The sequence below is a fragment of the Parasteatoda tepidariorum genome, chromosome 9 (genome assembly GCF_043381705.1).
Source record: "Parasteatoda tepidariorum isolate YZ-2023 chromosome 9, CAS_Ptep_4.0, whole genome shotgun sequence".
Lineage (NCBI taxonomy): Eukaryota > Metazoa > Arthropoda > Arachnida > Araneae > Theridiidae > Parasteatoda > Parasteatoda tepidariorum.
Window position 1 is genome coordinate 79502835 of NC_092212.1, and position 22357 is coordinate 79525191.

The 22357-nt window shown below is 31.9% G+C and overlaps 1 protein-coding gene across 1 annotated transcript in view; it reads right to left on the reverse strand.

Annotated features, from left to right (window-relative positions):
- Positions 1-22357, reverse strand: part of LOC107443541 (rabphilin-3A) — a 90313-nt gene that overhangs the window by 9671 nt on the left and 58285 nt on the right. Inside the window, exons 12-15 of the mRNA XM_071185881.1 lie at positions 9148-9218; positions 6249-6323; positions 4851-4960; positions 3267-3387 (exon numbers count right to left, since the gene is read on the reverse strand). Coding sequence (XP_071041982.1) covers positions 3267-3387; positions 4851-4960; positions 6249-6323; positions 9148-9218 — 377 coding nt within the window. The remainder of the gene's footprint in view (positions 1-3266; positions 3388-4850; positions 4961-6248; positions 6324-9147; positions 9219-22357) is intronic.

The window sequence follows — 22357 nt, forward strand, 5'->3', positions numbered from 1 at the left end:
AAATTGCTTAATGAGGTCATAGACGTGCCGTCAAATAATTTTGACTTCGTGATTATTGGGAAAATAGTAATACTAAATACTATCAAATCGAAACTCTTTACTTACATTAAAAAAAAAAACATTTTGTCATGTCTTAAAACAACTTAAGTAACATCAGTGTGTTTTCTGTTGTTGCAGATTAGATGACAAATAACTTAGATTAGGTTGTAAGATGTTAGTTTCAGAAGGACTATTAATTTTTTATAGTTATTAATTGTTTTTTAGCATTAATTGTTAATTTTTTAATTAATAATTGTTGATTATTGCGAATTTTAATTTAATTGTTACATATGCTTCATAGTGTAATAACATTTGTGTAATAACATTTCATAGTGTAATAACAATTGTGATCGGTAGCGTGCCCAAAATATTGTGTCTCGTGCCATAAATGGCACGCGTGCCATTGGTTCGCCATCCCTGATACAAAGAGTTTGGAGCATGAACCGGGTAAGTGACATCTTCAGAGTGGCTATAATCAGGGTAAGAAAAAAAGAGTGGCATCAGAAATATTTTATTATAGATTTTATACATTAGGAATAATGGCAGCTCTGGCTAATAGAGGTTCAGGAACAAAACAAACTTTTTCATAAAGCACATATACTAAACAAAAAGTAAAGAACAAAAAAGATGGTGTACGTATGATACCATTCATAAAAACTACGAACTTAGCACCCTGTAGAAATTGTAAAAAATATTTCCTTTTACAATAACTTAATATTACATGGTTGGAATCATGATTAATACACTGCATGTCTTTCATACGATGAAATACAGAGTCCGTGTTAGAACGCCTAAAGCCTCTAGAGTATTAATTTATCCAGCTGATCTCGGGAAAGATTACTTCACTCAGCAAGCAATGCTCTCCGAAGTTTCGTTACACATGTAGGTGGTTGACAGTCTGCAGTCAGCCAAGCATATATCACACATTTTCTATCGGACTTAAATCAGGTGATATCTTGAAATTGAAGGCATTCGTTTACGATGTTTGCTCGGTGATAGACTGGCGTTGTCAACCATAAACACAAATTCTGCGTCCATGACACCTCTAAACAGACGTACGTGTTATTCCAGAATGATGTCTCGTTAAATTTGGCTTTTCATGGTTCCGATTTAAATATGAAGCTCTGCTCTGGAGCCAACGATGGTGGTAACATGAAGTTCTGTTCTGGAGCCTGGTATAATTCCCGCCCAAACTAGCCATTTTGAACCACCGTAACCATTTCGCTCAACGATGTAGTCTTGGTGGTAAGATGAAACTCTGTTCTGGAGCCTAGTATAATTCCCGCCCAAACTAGGAATCTTGCACCATCGTAACCATGTCACTCAACGATGTAGTCTTGGTGGTAAAATGAAGCTCTGTTCTGGAGCCTGGTATAATTCCAGCCCAAACTAGTAATCTTGGGTCACCGTAACCATATCACTCAACGATGTAGTCTTGGTGGTTACATGAAGCTCTGTTCTGGAGCCTGGTATAATTCCAGCCCAAACTAGTAATCTTGAACCACCGTAACCATGTCACTCAATGATATAGTCTTGGTGGTAACATGAAGCTATGTTCTGGAGCCTGGTATAATTCCAGCCCAAACTAGTAATCTTGGATCACCGTAACCATGTCACTCAACGATGTAGTCTTGGTGGTAACATGAGGCTGTGTTCTGGAGCCTGGTATAATTCCAGCCCAAACTAGCCATCTTGAACCACCGTAACCAAGTGGCTCAATGATGTAGTCTTGGTTTTAACAGATACCTGACGTTCTTCATATGAAAGTCCGACGCGAATCGGACTGCAAGCTAAACCTAGACTCGTCGGGAAACATCGCATTAGCCTCACATTTTCCACATTGCAAGTTCTCTACTTTCGACTAATCACTGGAGCTAGTAAGTTACAGAAAGCGGAACACACATGAGTGGCCTTTAGCCTATAGACCAATATTTCCCAAACGTCTAAACATGGTTGACCTTGAAACTGTTGTACCAGTAGCTGAAGTCTGCTGACGAGACAGGTAGGAGGCTATGCTCCACCTGCTTCTTTTGACATTTACTGAAAAAGCCGACCTGTAATGCAACGTGTACTGACATTTCCATCATCTTGAAATCGTTTCCAAAATCTAGAGATGACACTTTGAGCAATCCCAAGCCCTTCGGATACTTCCATAACTGTTGTTAGAGTTAGCAACAGTTGACCAAGTTCAGCCTATTTTATACAGACAGCGCCCTCTATGTTGAAAATAGCACAAATCGTCACTATGCTTCCCACGTCCAGGCATTTCTCGTAGGATTAAGATGTATTAGTGAACATAAATAATTTTGCTCAAAAATAACATTTAAAATTAAAAGTTTATTGTTTTATCAAATTTGGAGGGTTCGCCATAATTTAATATTTTTGTTGAACAAAAAGGCTGACATACAATAAAATGCAATGACATAAATACAATTAGTTCATGAAGCTTATCTTTAAGTTCTTAATCATTCAATCTCTTTCACTGTAATTTATAAAAGCATGTTAATGCAGTTTACTCCAAAAAAATAATAATTTTAAACCAGTTAATGTATTTAAGACACCGATTACACGTCATAGTTTAGAAACAACTATTTTAAATTCTTAACTCAGAAAACAATCAAAATAAAAACACGTAATAATAACAGAGTAGAATAAGAAAAATAAATATTACATGAGAACTAAAACAATATTGAAATTACTGTCAGAAAACTGGATTCTTCCATGTGATTTTCCGTCCAATAAAAGTGCACAGACAACAATGGAAAACTATATTAGACATAGAGATATAATAAATATTACAGTGCAATGGGGAGGTTTTAATATTGTATTTTAAAAAAAAGTTGTTCCGAACCTAATATTCATATCAACTCTAATTAATGCCAACAGATAGCGCCTGAATTAGTATAAAACCATTGTGCTTAATTCCCTGCTTTACATTTCACAATAAAATTCATAAAAGACAACAAGTCTGTTTGCTGGTGTTCTTGAATCCTTCCAAAAGTAAAGAACAGCTTCTACTTTTTTGTTTGAATTTTATTTCGTTTCTTAATACAATTGCCCTTAATTTTTTTCATATTTGTTACATGTGTATATCTAAGCAAATTTCGCGTGAAACCCTTAAGAGGTTATCCTATCATTATACCTTTAAATGAAATACTTTTTTGAAAACTGTTCAAATATTAATTGTTCGCCTACTTTCAAATTAGTAAATAATTACTTATATTTACCCTAGGTTTTTCTAAGGTCACAGTGGCATAGCTGGGCTGTTGTGGTCTCAATTTCTTAAGGGAAAGCCTTATTTCGCCAACAGGCTCATGGCAATGTGTATCTTCATCCATTACTGTCATTCTGAAAATAATTATCACATTAATATTTAACCCTTTAACGATCGGTTAATTTTCAAGAAAACGGTCATAAAAGTGCCTCTTTTTTTATCCAATAACAAATATATGTATTTGATTAGTGCTGACATCTAGTTTAAAATAAACTAACTATCTAAAATTACCTTAAAAATATCCTGGTACTGCCATCTGGTGTGTAAAATGAGAAATAAAATGTTTTCCGGGTAAAAGAAATGAATTAGTTTTATTCTTATTGGCACGTTACTACTGAATATTCCAGCCCGGAAATATCACGGGAGCTGGAAATAGAGGGAGAAACCATTTTCACGGGAGCGAGAAGGAAGGTATTAATGATTAGCAAATGAAATTCTTTGACTTGGAAAAAACATAATTGACTATAAATGTTATTAACACAAGTTACCAGGAAAAATATACTTTAAAAAATTGAAGAAAAGTATCGCTCATGCGATACTCTAACAACTCTTACTTCTTATTTATAGGCGAATGGGCGAAATGGGTGTTGTTTGACCCCTGTTGTTGAAAAACCGACCCAAGTTTGGGTTTACTACTACTAATGTTCAGCTCCGTAGCCTTGTCATTTTGAGCCCAATCCAGAAGACAAGGGAACTCCTGGATCAAGTATTAGTAGAAATATGCCTTTGTAGAGGGCTTTTTAACGGAACTAACACGCATTTGCGTTACATGGAGAGGAAAACCAAGAAAATTTTCCACGGTTAGTCTAACGTAGGGCACTCTAACCCATGATCTGTTTACCACTGAGGATATTTTACGTCAGCACTGTGGTAGGTACAAACCAAATGCGGAACTCAAATCAACCTTCCACAGCCGGGATTTGAGCCCGGTTCACCTCATTGGGAGGCGAGTGCTCTATCCCTTGAACCACCACGGTTCAAAATACAGTAGGGAACCGATTATCCGGAACGATCGGGACCATCGCTATTCCGGATAACTGATTTTTCCGGTTTTCTGAATCGCTACAAAAAGTCGTTTTTTTATTGTTAAACCCAACTAAAAAAATTTTTTTTTGGAAATAATCTTAAAAAGAAGAAAAAACGATGGAGTAATACACTAATGATTATTTCCAAAATGATGGTAAGGTAAACATCTTTCAAAAAAAGAAAGAAAAATCCTAAAATCTTATGAGGGAAAAATTTAAAAAAAAAAAAAATGGCGGGAAAATTTATCGAATTTCGTTCCGGTTTTCTGGTTTTCCGGTTTTCTGATTTCCGGATAACGGGTTCTGTACTGTATATATAACGTATTTGAAACGTGGTTCTGCCCAGGATCGAACCTTTTGCATGCAAAGCAAACGTGATAATACAAGTAAATTGATAACAAAAGTAGCTGAAGTATAAATCACTTTTTTTTGTATGAATCACTTTTTTTAATACTTTTATGTTGTCATCCTGTAATAGAAGAACAATTGAGTAATGAAAATGGAACATATACCTGAGAGTTCTTTTTTGAATATCATAATCAGAAATACCATAAAAGCTAATGGCTTCATTGAACTCAGGGTTTAAAGTTTTGTGCACAGTTCTAGTTCTTAATTTGTCCATCTGGAAGAAAAAGTGCCATATTCTGTGCATACAACGTTTTATACACATGTTAATGATAATATTTAAAGGTATTCATAAAAAAATCGAATACAATAAATGTTGCAATGTATATTAGGTATTAAAAATAAGAATCGCATTTTATTGCTATTAATATTTATAGCGCAACGCGCTGCATTATTATTAGATCTACCGGTAAATTCTGCTCACTAAAGAACACGCTCCGTTATACAACTTTGTAAAAAAAGCATATGAAAAAAAAAGTGGTTGGATGAGATGTACCGCTTAATTCTGTCGGATACTTTACAGGTTTGAATATCAGGTTTCCAACGACCTGGAAAAAAAATAAATGAGTGGTGGCCAAAATGTTTCAAGATTCCTGAAAAATGCTTAAATTTATCTTTGATTTGTAAATTACGGAAATGATCATGGCTTATTTTCTGCACGCATATTTATTTATTTCAAATTAAATATTTATTGATAGCTTGAAACATCTTTATCATTTTATCTAGATATTATATAAACCGTGGAAACCTTGAAAATGTAGAGATGACAACCGCTCCGGATTCTACAAAATATTTTAAAAAATGGATCATCAAAAATTATTAATTACGATCTATAACACTCTAAAACTAATTGGGTTCATTAGTGCATAATGTTTGGAGATTAGAATTCATTAAAATCAAGAGCAAGAAAGCTAATATAATAATAGTAAATAGATTCAACATAGTGATTAAAAAGCTGAGACCTAATGAATGAACATATGAGGAAAACAGAGAAAGACTTAAAAAATATATTTAAAATTAATGATATAGAAATTATAAAATTTTAAAAAAGTCAACTCTAAATAAAGTCAATTCTAAAAGAGCAAAAAATATTATTTGATTAATGAACAATTACACTCTCTGTACTTGCACAAAATTTAAATGCACATTACAACACGTAAATTTGAAATTTCACGGTTTAAATTTTTAAAAAAAATTGTACTAGCCACTTTCTGTTATTCCATTTGATAACCATGCGTTTGAATTACGTATCATGCGTAAAACAATAAAATTAGTAGATACAATAAAGTTATTTAAATGCATTGAATTTATGCAGAAAACTATTTTTCGTTACTATTTTGTAAATTCGAAACATATTTCAAGGCGACGAATTTGTAGCCCATGCATATGATTTTAGCGACAGTGGTAGAGCATTTAATGACAACTGTCGTCATTTCGTCATACTGGCGTGAACTCTATGTTACTGTAATAAAATGTAAACAATATATATTAGAGTAATTTATTACTTTGCTCTGAATGGGAAGAAGATGAAGGCGAACATAAGGATCAGCAAGACCATCACAGTCTGTTGGTTTAAGACCCTGGAATAAAAGAATAGGAATAAGAATAATCCGTATGCGTTTGAATTATAACGTCGGTCTTTCGAATCATATTATCATGCAAAATTTTTGATATCTAAATAGAACGTTAATAATTCATTTTATTTAATTTTATAACCGCCGTCCCATTTTGGGGTTTACGAACATCAATGCTCAAAATTTTAGCTTTTTAATTTTGAACTCAACTCAAAGGAACTTCTGAGAGTCACGGTGGCTCAAGGAATGGAGAGCTCACCACCCAATAAGGTAACCAAAATTCGAATCCCAGCTGTGACTGGTAAAGACTAATTCTGCTCCAGACTCGCACTGACCACAGTGCTGACCTAAAACATCCTCAGTGGTTGAGGGACCAGGAGTTAGAATCCTCTTGAAGTCGGGCTAATCAAGGGAGATTTTCGTGGTTTTCTTTTCCATGTAATGCAATTGCGAGTTAGTTACAACAAAAAGTTTTACACAAAGGCTTGTGTGTTCCAATTCTTGATGCAGGAGTTCCTTTGTCTTCTGGGTTGGGTTCAAAATAGCATGGAGTTGACCATTGATTGTGTTGTAAACTCAGAATTGTGTCTGCTGTTATTCGTCGGTTATAAAAAAAGTGACTTATAGATCAAATAAGAGGACAAACCAGCCTTCGTGGAGGACATTCTGTCGAAACTAATCAGCGTTTGAGTTATAGGGAGAGAAAAACCCTGAAAATCTCTCACGGTTAGTCTGACGACGGCAAGGGTATTTTAATCCATCATCCACCTGCCACTTATGTATCGTGGTTATCAAAATCATTTTAAATCAAATTCGTTAAAACAATTATCAAATGTAAAAACTCAAATTTTGCTTTCGGTAAAAATAATCGGGAAAAATCACCAGCTAGGAAACTGACTTGTGAAAATTAAAATACGACACGATATTTGAAAATAGTTTGTGACGAAGTGAAACTAGTCTTCTAAATCAAGTACAACTATTTATAAAGGCTTGGTGACGAAACCGTGGAATTTTCGAGACGATACTAGACGATTCTAGCCTAACTCCGTAAATATTGGTCCTATCGTTTTGAAACTCGACGTTTTCAGAACAATCATTTTGTCGCCAAAATGGTCACCAAACACCGCCAAATCACCAAGATTATTGCCAAAGTCGGCAAAAATGTCGCCGAACCTAGTCTTCCATAAGAAATACATTAGGCGTTCTTTTCTTTCTAACTCACCACAGAATCACGCGACTCTCTCGCAAACTTTTCAATTAAACCACCCATCCTGGGTCCGAACGAAATACCCAGCGAAGTAATAAAAACATTCATAAAACTATATAAATATTTACAAATTTGTAACACTAAGTTAGGTCTATTAAACATTGTAGTAACGGATGTTTTACCCGAATTAAAAAAAGTCTATATTTTATGCTACCATTTCTTTTTCTATCCAAGGGTTCCGCGAAGTGGTAGTACCATTTCAAATTTAGCTTGCTTTTGGGAGGAGTGAAAGAATCCTAACCACCAAATACTTATAAAGTACTTACAAGAAAGTATACTTACAATCAATAATAATTGTTAATATGTATTGGTGTTAATGGACATTTATTCCTACCGAAAACAATCTAGAAATAAAACGGTTTTACTACCAGTTACTATTTCTCTATTTTTTTTGGTGCAAAAACAATGCCTTTTTTGAGGTAAGTTACAGCCCTGAAATAAGTTCAAGTATATTAAGAATCTAAGTTATTACTTTTGCTCTGTATATCGTGCAGTGGAGGACTTGGTTGTGTGCATCAAACAAAAGACTAAATTCTAAAGTACCTAAAACAAAAAAGAAAATTTTATGAGTAATGAGAAGAGATTATAAATATGCCAGGTAAATAATATTTATTATATTCAAGATTATGAATATATCATGAATATTCAAGATTTATAATATATGATATATTCAAAATTACGAATATTCAAGATTAATAAAATATTATATATTCAAGATTATGAATATATTAGGAATTTTCAAGAATAAAAATATATAATATATTCAAGATTGCGAAAAGAACACGCNCGATTTTTCTACATATTGAATTATTTTTTATCTCTCACAGGACCTTCTATGGGCCAAAAAGAATGTTAATTAATTTATTAATTAGCAAATTAATTAATTATCCAATTAATTACAAATTAATTGGAGTATGAGATAATTACAATAACTAATAGTCTGCATTGAAGTAATAAAATACCGCTTTTTCTATCTATTGAATTATTTTTTATCTCTCACAGGACCTTCTATGGGCCGAAACGAATGTTGCCCCCTAAAATTATTCCTCATAAGGCATACATCCCACTAGTTTATTTCAAAATTGGCGAGTCACACTTCCCTAGTTTTCCTTGTAAGAATCACAACTGATTAACTACCACTTGAAAATATTTATTCGCTGTCCGGAGCAAGTTGGCATCTCTGTGTATATAATTAAAACTATTTTTGTTATTCTATAATTGCAATAATTTCTTCAAACCATTTTAGTAACCATAATAACATAAAAATATTAAAAATTTACTCGAATTATGTATTTCTAATAAACTTGGCTTCACCGGTCACCGGTGACCCCAGTGGCGCTACGAACAAACTCAGTGCCGGTCACCGGTGACCCCTATGGCATTCAACGTGTTAATAAGTCTTGGTGCTAATGGACATTTATTCCTACCGAAAACAATCTAGAAATAAAATGGTTTTACTACCAGTTATTATTTCTCTTTCTTTTGGTGCAAAAACAATGCCTTTCTTGAGGTAAGTTACAGCCCTAAAGTAAGTTAAAGTATATTAAGAATCTAAGTTATTACTTTTGCTCTGTATATCGTACAGTGGAGGACTTGGTTGTGTGCATCAAACAAAAGACTAAATTCTAAGGTACCTAAAACAAAAAAGAAAATTTTATGAATAATGAGAATATATTATAAATATTCAAAGTTAATAATATTTATTATATTCAAGATTATGAATATATTATGAATATTCAAGGTTTATAATATATGATATATTCAAAATTAGGAATATTCAAGATTATATTATGAATATTCAAGATTAATAAAATATTATATATTCAAGATTATGAATATAATAGGAATTTTCAAGATTAAAAATATATAATATATTCAAGATTACGAATATATTATAAATATTCAAGATTATGAACATTCAAGATTAATAAAATATTATATATTCAAGATTACGAATATAATAGGAATGCTCAAGATTAAAAATATATAATATATTCAAGATTACGAACAAGATAAATAATATAATATGAATATTCGAGATTTATAAAATATTATATCTTCAAGATTATGAATATATTATGAATTTTCAAGACAGAAAATATATGATACATCCAAGATTGCGAAAACTTATAACCATTCAAGATAAATAATATAGGATGCATTCAAGATTAATAATATATTATACATTCAAAATTTTGAATAAAATATGAATACTAAAAATTGATATTATATTATATATTCAAGATTATGAATATATTATGAATAGTCAAGATAAATAATATACGATAAATTCAAGATTATGAATATATAATAAATATTTAAGATTATGAATAGATTATAAATATTCAAGATTAATAATATCTGGTATATTCAAGATTATGAATGTATTATGAATATTCAAGATTAATAAAGTTTTGTTTTTTAATGATCATTCTCATTTTTGTTTTGTTTTACATAATAAAGTAAAAAATAAACTATAAGCATCACAAATTTATATTATAAGGAAAAAAAAAAGGTTTCATAACTCTGACCAATCATTCAGTTCTGAAAGAGCAAAGGCAGGATTAAAAAGAAATTAAAAACAGTTTGATTGCTTAATGGATTTTAAACTATGACCTTAATTTATAAACTTTATGCTAAGAACAGGATTTGAACTTTGTTATTTATTTAATAGTCCGATTTGATACAACGCTTGCTTTATATTGTTTGGTTTGAGTTTAAAAACTTTTTGTTTCTCTTTAATACAATTGGGCTCCACTTTAACGCACCTCTAGTTACCGAAAAAAGCGATTTCACGTATTTTTCTTTTCCTCGAATTGAAATACTGGCAAAAATCTCAGCACAGTGAATAATAAATCCCAAATTAACGAATTACTGAGTCATGGTAACCCAGTGGTTAGAGAATCGAATTCCGGTTCGAAGGGACCAAGTCACGATTCTAGCCTCAGCTAAGACCCACTAAGTACATATGATATACGTGCTCGTAAGATCTGTCGGTCGCTGAACAGTTTGGTACTATAAGTACAGGGATCTGGAGAAAATTTCCTTCCCTTTAAGATTTATGTCTGTAGTTGTCATCGTCGGCCATTAAGACAGAGAGGAGGAGCGATTGTTTTTGTTTTTCAGTGGCTCCATCTATGGCCGAGAATTTGACTTTTGCAACACCCATACGTCACACTCGTTTATTTTATAGGGCGGACCCATTCATACATCTATTCATTCGTCCTCAGATCGTAACTTTGACCAAAACCAGAAAACGATCAATCTCCAATTCAGTACCCCCAGAGGTTCTGATTTGTTATAGGAACATGGAGGACTTTGTGACCCGACAGATTTAACGTGTACCAGTTACGATTTACTGCACGGGGAGTCTTCGGCCGGCTGGATTCGTGCTCCCGTTCTCACTAACTGGAATTCAGCACCGTGCCTGTTTTTTTGTGTGCCTAAATTGAGGATGTGATGAATGAGTTGTGCTGAAACTGATCCTCGGGGATCTGAGCCAAGACGTACCTTCACCTTTGCGGTGCTCTCTTGTGAAACGTAAATTCGCATAAGACCAGGATTGTCGAAGTGTCATGAGAAGTAACAACGAATTATTTCAAAAGCTAATAAAAAAGTTTTCGCTCTTTTAAAATTTATTATTATTTAGTTTTCTGTATTTTATTAATTTTCTTTTTGAACAAATTTTTTGTGTGGATATTTTGACGTCTATAGATTAAGTTTTTGATGATACAAAAAAAAACTATTTTGTTTATTTATCAATGTTTCGACTATGACCCAATTTTCATTTTAAAAATCGTTGAAACCGCTAATTTCCCTGCTTACATGAGTGTGTTTTAGTCATTAGGTGTAGGTATCATTGGTTCTGTAAAGATAAATTACACTAAGTTGCTTTTGTAAAAAGTATTGCATCGCTTGACGAAATTGCGGTAAAAAAGATACAGAGCCATTGGTTTGAATGCAAACAAAGTGTTTGAAAATACAATTGAAAAATTCTTTCAAAATGTTAGATTTTCTGGCCCTCTAGTGCAGCGGTTCCCAAAAGGTGTTCCGCGGATCATAGGGGTTCCGTGAAAGGATTAAAGGGGTTCCGAGAGCTAGAAATTGTTTTTTAACCAGTAATAATTATGATTATATCCAATCAAAACTCCATAATATTTGCATTATTTCGGTTGATAATACGAAATTATTTATGTAAAAAACACAATAAAAAAAAGCAAAATTAATTATAAAAAAATAGATTCAAGTAAAAAAGTCAAATGCTTTTATGTGGCATTGAATTCCAATCATTTCATCAATGTTTTCAATTCAAAATAATGTAACCAAAATTAAGAATAAAGAATTACGTTTTTCTTATAACTATGCACGACATTTATGACATTTTTTTTGTTGAAAACTTAATTCCGCTGATTTTATTATTTTTTTTAGATTATTCATGCACCAAGAAGGAAGCCATAATTTAAAACATTTAATTATCCGCATTTAATCCCAGGGTTTCTCCAGAAGAATCTCGATTATTTAAGGTTCCATTAAAGAAAAAATTGGGAACAGCTAGCTGCTCAAGTGGAATTTAAAATTTGTATTGTGTTTAGCTACTTAATAAAAAGTATACATTTACTACTTAGGGATATTTTGGTGACGTTGCATTATCAAAACGAGGGAAGAAATGTTTTGGGAAACCTTATAAAGTTACGGAAATAATTGCTTATTGCCTTAATTATTATACCTGGATAGATAATTGTTATGTAAAATGAAAAGGACGACTTTGTACGAAATTATTTTTATAAATGCAATAAATTAGCAATTTTTTTAATTTCCTTGTCCTCATTTTTTTTATAAAACTTAATGTTACTTAGAACTTTCTATTTTCGCTATGTGTTTTCTACTTTTTACTCCTCACTTCTCAAAACTTGTAATTTTTAACCCCTACTTACTTTTTTCTTTTAATATCTGTATTTTTTTATTTTATTTGTTTCCATTTGAAAGCAACGATCTTTCCTATAACCTTGACGGGTATAACTTCCGTTATCTAATTTTAAACTCTTTTAAATTAATATTGGATGTTGGTTAAGACCAACATTAACCTAATGTGACGGTCTTTTCACTCTATTGAGAAATTATTTTTTCTATATATTCAAAATTTCTGAAGCAAAGTGAACCCTCAGGCTCTGAGCTACGCTCGACTATGGGCACTACCATTACGACGACAGGTAGAAGAAATATTGTATAAAGTTTTGCAGCTTATTTCGATTGTACAGCATTATAAAAAAAAAAGAAGTTTTTTTTCATTCTGAAATCCAATATGACCCACCGTTTTTCCGCTTCGTTTTCTGAAAACACTCCTTCACCTACGTTTACTATTTTTTTAATATTTTTACGGCTATGAAATTAATTTAGAGGAAAGAATAATGCTTATTTTTACTGGTAGACTTTTTAAGAGGAGCTAGACAGACGAAAAGCTCTGAAGCATGATAAATTGTGGCAAAAGAGATGTCGGAGGTATATTCCATCTTAATCGGTAAATAAATCACTACAAATAACTCTATTTTGGTTTCTTTCGCAATTTTTTTAAATTAATTTTTACAGTTTCCTGTTTACAGCTCTACTTTTTATTTTTTCCCAATTCATTGTCTGATAAAAAAAGAAGGGAAAAAAAGGCCACAATTTTAATTAAAAGCGGGTTAAGTTCCTAACGCTTTTAAGCGATATTTTCAAATATTCACTTTATAAAGGTTTGATCTCTTTTTGGTTCTTCTTGGCCTGCAGTAAAGATACGGTTCTCAGTAGAACACCGAAGTCAAGCATCACTGGCTGATGTCAGTAAGAAGATAGATGACCACTTTGATCAGCTTCCGTAGAGACTGAGGGTGCGCGGTATCAACTCATCAAACTGTTTTACCGTAAAGAGCTGTCCTGCAGTGGACTGCTCATAAAGATATGGTTCCCAGTAGAACACCAAAGTCAAGGATCACTGGCTGTTGGTGGGGGACCACTTTGATCAGCCTGCTTAGGGACCGAGGATATGCGGTATTCTTACCTTACCGTAAACAGTTCTACCTCATTATACTGTTCTACCGTAAAGTGCTCGACTTCACTCTCAGGTCGTCGTGCTACCAAAGCAGGAGAGCCATCCCCTGCTTTGGTAGCCCTCTGCAGAGGACCAAAATTGCGATGGTATGTCTTCGGATCATCCTCACGGATGTTACCCAGACCGTTGCCAATAGCCCACTGTACAGTTCTACCGCAAAATAAATAAAGTACCTGCCTACCTTATCTTGTGCTTTAAACCATGATTATTGTTTAATATTTTCATTTCTTAGAATGCAAGTGCTGATAAAAGCCTGAATATCTTGAAATTAAGTTTCAAAAATTTCATAAAAACTTAAAAAATAAATAATCTGATGATTTTAAAGAGTTTTTTTTCTTTCACTTCTGCAATTTTAAGGAAAAATACCTCCGAAACCCACCTTCTTGCAGCAAATGTTCATATGTAAAAACTTTACAAACTTAACAAATTTAACGGTTTAAATAATAAGACTGAGGTAAACAAATGTTTTGTAACATTTATACGAGTATTTGATCCTTCCTAATTCAGATGTAGGGGATTTTAAATCTGAAATTATTTTTGTCCAAATACTACAAATTGTTTTAAAAATCGTGTTTTTAGTTTAGTTTATTTGTATGTGATTGTACTGGTTTATGAAGATGGCATTACACACACTTTTCTTTTCCTTTGACAACAACCCTTAAAAAACTCATTCGACTTTAACGTAAACTGAAATGCATTATCCCTTCATCCTACCATTTCCTACATACTAGAGAAGGGGGAACGCTTAGTATTCACTAGAGGGAGTTTAACAAACATAGGTGTTAGGAATACATATAATTGAATTGCATAAAAACTGAGGCTTTTAGCGAGAAATTGACTACAGATTTGAAATAAGTGAAGCGAAAATATCTAAGACACGCTCTAAAATTTCACACAACAGAAAGAAAATCTACCTCCTTGCTATAACAGTTTATGTTTGAGCCGTGGTGGCTCAGGGGATGGAGCACTCGTCTCCTAATGAGGTGGACCATGTTCGAATCATAGCAACAACTGGTTGATACGAACTCTGCACTTGATTCGTACCGATCGCAGTGCTGACGGGAAATATCCTCAGTGGTAGACCGATCATGGGCTGGAGTCCCCTTGCCAACAGGCTAATTGTGCGGGGTTTCGTGGTTTCCCTCACCATAAAACGCAAATGCTAGTGCCATCAAAAAGTCATACATTTTTTAGTAATACTTGATCCAGAAGTTAAAAATTACAAGGAATTGAACATTGGTAAGCGTTAACTCAAAATTGGGTCAGCTGTTCAACGACGATTAAAAAAACCCAAATAGTTCATGTTTAACAGAACTTTTCACCTTGTTTCTCTGAAGAAGTTTAATGGTGAAAATACTTTTTTTCTCCTTTTAATCAAATTCATTACCATAAAATTATCAAAAATTGTTAAATATGAGAGGGGTTTACTACTCTGAGTACTGCACTAACTTGGCTCACGACTACTATTGAGTCGCTAGTTTGCACTACTATCTCCGACCGGGCTTGCACTTCAGAGAAAAAAGGGGTAATACAGCTATAATATATGAGCATTTCATCACGTGACTGCCTTTATTTATTTTTTTACTCTACCCTGTCCCGCCCCCGACGGGGGGGCATTCAAGGAAACTGTCTTTATTTATGAAAAAACACAACTTTAATATGACACGAACGATGCTCCTGCATACGCATCGTATAACTTCAAATGTGGAAATTTTGGCAGAGCTCAAAGACTTCACTAAACTGTTACACCAGGAAACAGATTTTTGAATGGATATTAGAACTTTGCGCATCACTTATTTCAAATCTTTACTCGGTCTACAGTTTTTATGTAATATCTTTCTAACCAGGATTCTTTAAAATGTACTCGAGTGAATATTAAATGACTTTTTTTCTCTATAGTACGTGCTCCTCTTCTTAAACGTAGGGAGTAGTACAAAGGTGATACTACATTTTAATTTGTGAGGCCATTCGTTTAAGTAATATATTTTTTGCCTTGAGTGTTATTTTCAAATTAGAAGGCAAGGCTATATATATGTATATAAAGCAATACGCTCTTAACTTGCACATCATTTGGCAAAAAAAAAGAAAAGAAAAAAAGAAGCTTATCAGTGTTTTCATCATACAAAAAAAAATGGGTGAGAATTTCTCACCCTTTCTCAAAAACAGGGTGAGATTTCAAAGAGTTAAGTGAGATTTCTAAAAAAACAAAAACTCTTGAAAAAAAAAATCATTTCTTTAATTATAATACATTGTTAACGTCTTCTATTTTTTAAAGCATTGAATATTTTTGGTGCATCATCATAGAAGATTTTGCCTTTACAAGGTATTTGTCCATCTTACATAAGTGCATAAAAATTTTGAACGTCTTACATAAAGATTCTTTACCTACGGTTCTTTACCTACGTGGTTGCAGAGAAATGTATTCTGAAAGGGGTTCCCTGGTTGTGTTCTGTTGTTCGAAGAGGTTCTGAACAATACTGATAAATAGGGAAGCTAGATAATGGGGAAGATGTTGAAAGTAATGAAAGATCCAGGAAGAAAAGATAAACGGATTTTATTCTAAATGGCGTAATTCGAAGTTTTTACCAAAATGAGAGAAATTCGTGAATTTTGAAATTGATTTATAGAATGCGCGAATTTCTCGCGGTAATCATTTTTTAATGCGAGAAAAGAAAAAAATATGCGAGATTCTCGCGTTCTCGCGCTGTAGTGAAAACACTGATNTTTTGCATTTTGTGAATATAATTTAGCATGTGAGTATGAGAAATTTTCTCGAAGAAATTCTGTCATTTAACGATTTGAAGCCACTCATTTTGAACGAAATTATTTACATTTGTTAATTTTAAAACGCGTAAAAGAGAGAACGAATTAAATATCGCATGAGCGGAAAAGAAAAAAAAATCATTTCGGATGCTCGAGAAATTTTTTTTTTTTTGCTGCTATAATTCTTAATAACTGGAAACAAATATTAATTTATCACGAAATTAAATTTAAAAGAAAAACAATCTTGTCACTAACAAGGGAAACTAGGGAAGTGTGACTCTCCAATTTTGAATTAAACTAGTGGGATGTATGCCTTATGAGGAATAATTTTAGGGGGCAACATTCGCTTCGGCCCATAGAAGATCCTGTGATAGATAAAAAAATAATTCAATATATAGAAAAATCGGTATTTTATTACTTCAATGCAGACTGTTAGTTATCATAATTATCTCATACTCATAATTAATAAATTTTCTAAGTAATAAATTAGATAATTAATTATTAATTCTTAATTAATTAATTATTAATAATTTATTAATAAATTAATTGATAATTTATTACTTGATTTGCAATTACATACTCCAATTAATTTCGAAACTTTTTTGAAAAAAAAATTAAAAAAGATGTCAATTTTTTTTTAAAATTAACCTAACAGGTTTTTCTGAAAAACTACAGATATATAAAATTTTCGAAATCAATTTTGACAATAAATATGCATTTTTTTTTTGTACGTGAAAGTACCACAAAATTAATTATAGCATGAGATAATTACAATAACTAATAGTCTGCATTGAAGTAATAAAATACCGATTTTTCTATATATTGAATTATTTTTTATCTCTCATAGGCATAGCTGCCAACATGGATGAGAAAAAATCCAGTAGATTTTACGAAATAATATAAATTTCATGATCATTGTTGCATAATGTACTAAATACACATAAGGAATTTCATCATCATCAAAATAGAAAAAGTGCAATATTTTCCAGTTATGATTGACATTAAGCATACTTGAAATGTTATATATCAAGTTAACTCATAATTTTGAATTTTAATAGGCATTTAATTCAAAGATAGAAAGATTTTTTTTGAAAATAATTTAAAAAGAGAGTAAGTAATACAACAAATAAAGTTTTGAACTGATTTCTGTAAATGAGGTTCACATCATTATGAACAATGTAATACTTATTTTAATATTCAAGCAATAATCTGTACAAAAATTTTATTTCAATAGGGATTTTTTTTAGAAACTTACTCAATTTTAGAGAATTTTCTAAAATGTACAAAAACCAGGAGAATTTTAATTAAACCAGTAGAAACTGGCAAAATCAAGTAGTCTACTGGAAAATCCAGTAGAGTTGGCAGCTATGCATAGGACCTTCTATGGGCCGAAACGAATGTTGCCCCCTAAAATTATTCCTCATAAGGAATACAGCCCCACTAGTTTATTTCAAAATTGACGAGTCACACTTCCCTAGTCTCCCTTGTAAGTTAACTCCTCTCGCCACAAAGTCTGTGGCTGTCTGGTGCTGTGGAAACAAGAATGGGTCATTTTAGGGAGGGTAGCTTCACTCTAGGACTAACGCAATAGACCGTGAAAGTGACTCCCTTTCTCTCGCCGACCCGAAACAGTGACGCCGCACCCCTACTTGAAATAGTCATACCTCGTTACCATAGTCACCGCCATAGATTCAGACGAATATTCTGGAGGAGTTCTTATTTTAGACAAACTATAGTTGGCCACTCCTTTAGGGGCACTATATTAGGTGGGCCAACGTTGCTCCCACAGTAAGGACAGATAATGAAAGAACATCCATGCCTTGCCCGGGATTCGAACCCAGAACCTTTCTGATGCAAGGCCTATTAAACCAGATTAAAATTTGGAACTTTGTCTTGTATATTTCATCCAGTTTACTATTGAAAGTAAATGCAAAGAATAGTTTTGCTAATAAATATAAATATTTTGCAATGTATGTTGGTAGTTACGATTGAATAATTAAATAAATAAAGATAAATTGAGTTTTTAACTCTTTTTACATTTTTATCAGTCCGTGTCATCCCTGTACTTCAAATATTTAAGAAAAAAAGTCTCCTGTTAAAATTGGGTAATTTCAATTTGCAGGGTAGCCACAGGGGACTAAAAATTTAAGAATCGGTGAAAACTTAATTCATTTTTTTTATTTTTCCAATTAATATAATTATTAAATCGTAACTACAACCAATACATATATTGTGAATTATTCATATTTAAAGCTAAATTTTACAGCGAAGTTCTTCAATAGTAAACTAAAAAAATATTAAAGAAAAAGTTGCTCATTTCAATTTCTTTTAATAGATTTTTGAATTTTATGAATCACCACTTTTAACATAATTATCTGCCTGCGGCTTCTTTGAATTTGAAAGTCTTTTTAAAATGAAAATTGTTCTCGTAGTACTGAAATAGATATATTCTGAATTATTCATAGTAATAACAAGTGATTTATTTATTAAAAAAAAGAAAAGGAATAGTTTAATACACTTATAAAATTATAAATATTTTTTATTATAATGTTTGCAGCAGCCAAAATATTTTATTTTCTCTAAATTCATATAAACAGCTCCAAAGGTGATAGGTATGAAATTTTACTTCGATGGCGAAAGTTCATATTATGAAATTTTCGGGTTCTTTATAACAAAATCGGTACCATTTATTAAATTTACCATGTGCGTAGGCTGATTACGTTGTACGGTAGTTAAAACTTTTACTCAGCTGTAATCAAAATAATTTATGAGGGACACATTTTCCAAACATTTAATTACTTAACCAACACTTTAAGGCATTATTGCCAAACGAGATATTATTTATTTGCCGATGTGAAAAAAACCATTTGTTTAACACCAAGTTTTGATTTTAAAGCTTAAATGTTGCTTCAATAAAAAACATATTTACCCATGACCATACTAGATGAAAGGTCTGTTTTACTTCACAAATGTCTGGGTTTTCTTAAATAAATGCTTAGAATGAAATAATCATGCCATTACCTTTAAATTTTATTAAGATCAAATTAAAATACTCACAATTTAATTATAATTCTGCTGTCACAAGAACGAGAAATTCACGTTTACGAAGTTCTAAATGCATACTATATTGGCAGTGAGTGCTAAAATAGTGATACTTAAGACTATGCCAACTTTTAAAAACTAAAAGGTTCTAAACTTTTTATACAGCTAGCATGTTTTATATACTAGTAAATTGAAGTTTAATAATTATAGTGGTAGTTACGCCACAAAAGTTTCAATTAATAGATGTTTCATATTATTACTTGTATGTTATATAATATCACTTATTCTTATATAAATTAAAGGCTAAACAAAGAAAACTATGAACTGGAATTTTTACTTGTAATAAATTTTTTTAATATTCCAAACTACGTTTTACAAAAATTTATTTTTTAAAGTCTATCCCTACTTAGGTCAACAAAGAAAAATTTTATTTTAGTTACTTTTTTTAAATAGTCATTTTTTTCCTTCCATATAAAACTAAAATTAATTAATTACATTTAATGAATGAATTAATATTTGAAAAAACTGCATTAACATCAAGTGCCATACACTACATGCTTAAAAAATTGTATTTGTCGCTGAGTGTATGAATAAAAAGTATTTAATTAACGATTGAAAATGTGAACAAGATATAGGGAGAGTGTGACCTAATAGTAATAATTGAATAAAAATGTCAAACAGAACACAAGAAAAGATGTTTTAACCCTTTGACTACGAATTTAAAAGAAATGATTTTTTTTGTCCCGTTTATTATTCAAAAGGACAAAATAGGTCACAAATAAGGCAAATTTAGTATTTGGGATTTTTCTAACAAGCGGTTATCAATTTAGAGGCTGGGACATATATGTCCCGGGCGTACTTATTGGTGGAATACATGCGTCCCACCTGTAGTGATCGACTTACTTCAAGCACATCTATTATTCCGGAAAAATTTATTATATGAACTTTTTTTTTACATGGTATGATACAGGGTGAAGCAATCTTTGCATAACCCGACATTACACATTGGACAACTCATATTTTTGTTCTTTTTTCTATGTTCATTTGAGAAAATATGAATGGACATAACGATCCCAATGAAGAATACGAGTGGGATATATGTGTCCCAATGAAGAGTACTATTGGGATATATCTGTCCCAGAGCAAAATCACAATGCTATTTCATGCAAGAAACTCTTTAGCGCCATCTGGGGAATATTTGACGCGACGTATACTTGGTTTCAGTTGCGTATACTTGGTTGTAGTGATCGACTTACTTCAAGCACATCTATTATTCCGGAAAAATTTATTATATGAACTTTTTTTTTACATGGTATGATACAGGGTGAAGCAATCTTTGCATAACCTGACATTACACATTGGACAACTCATATTTTTGTTCTTTTTTCTATGTTCATTTGAGAAAATATAAATGGACATAACGATCCCAATGAAGAATACGAGTGGGATATATCAGAGATGCCAACTGCTCCGGACACTCCAAAATAATTTAAAAAACGGTAAATAACTTCAAACTAAAATTTGCAAACATTTGAATAAGTTTTCAAATTTTTAAGGGATTTAACATGACATAACTGTAATAAAGTGGTAAAGATGTAAGCATAGAAATTATTTAGAAATAGTGGTGGATAATAATTTAATAAATTGAATTTATTAAATAAAGAATCACAATTAATAAACTACCACTCGAAAATATTTATTCGCTGTCCGGAGCAAGTTGGCATCTCTGATATATGTGTCCCAATGAAGAGTACTAGTGGGATATATCTGTCCCAGAGCAAAATCACAATGCTATTTCATGCAAGAAACTCTTTAGCGCCATCTGGGGGATATTTGACGCAACGTATACTTGGTTTCACTCTACGACTGGTACATATTGCAATGGGTTTCTAAGGGCTTTTCACCCCATTAGTAATTTTTAAACACTTGTTGGGACAAATGAGTCCCGTTAGTGGCCAAAGGGTTAAGTCTTGTTCCTCCCCCCCCCCCCNCGCTCCCCCCCCCCCCTCTAAATTAGAATCTGTCCAAGCTGTAAACTGCAAAATGTGTTCAAGAATTAATTGATAAAATTTTGTCTGAATAAAGATAATTTTTTGTGGCAATAAATTAATTTTGTAAAAAGCAAAAACACAAAGAAGCAAATAAAATAAAAGTAAACTTTAATGACATAAAATAAATTTTAATAAAACTAACATAAAACAAATTTAAAGAGAAACAGAAATGTGAAGCATCACAAGTTTGACTAGCAGAAATAAGTGAAAATCATACAAAATAAAAATAATAAAATTAACAAAATGTGAAATAAACAAATTAATTTTGGACTTATTTTTCAGAAAAGCGACTAACAGTCAATCAAATAAAAACATATTCAGTAAACACAGAACAACCATAAAAATAGTTATTACAGTTTAGTTATTGAATATTAGAAAGAAATGCACATTTTTAAATTTGATTCAATTAGTAAACTCTCTTTTACGTAAAGGAAATTTTTTTCAATTTTAAAATAATTGCTTCATTTTTAAAAATAATACTACACTAATTACGGATTATTTTTAAGGGCTTTTTTGAGCTAGTTTCTAAAGTTTATTACTAGAGCTATTTGAGCGCTGGAAACATGTGGACGTTTATTTCTTATTTACACATTTTTGAAGTGAATGAAGTTTTTNGTTCGATGACGTATACTATCAAACTCACAAATGGACCAATCAGAGGTTAGCGCTGATTTCCAGCTGACGGCGTTCTGTCTTAAGAAACCAGGCCTTAAAATGTTAGAGGGCAATTAACAAATTATTAAAATTTATAATCTGCTTTAAAACCAAAAAATTGCCACAATTAAAATTCTATAAAATATAATCTTAACAAACATTTCGACAATGTTGT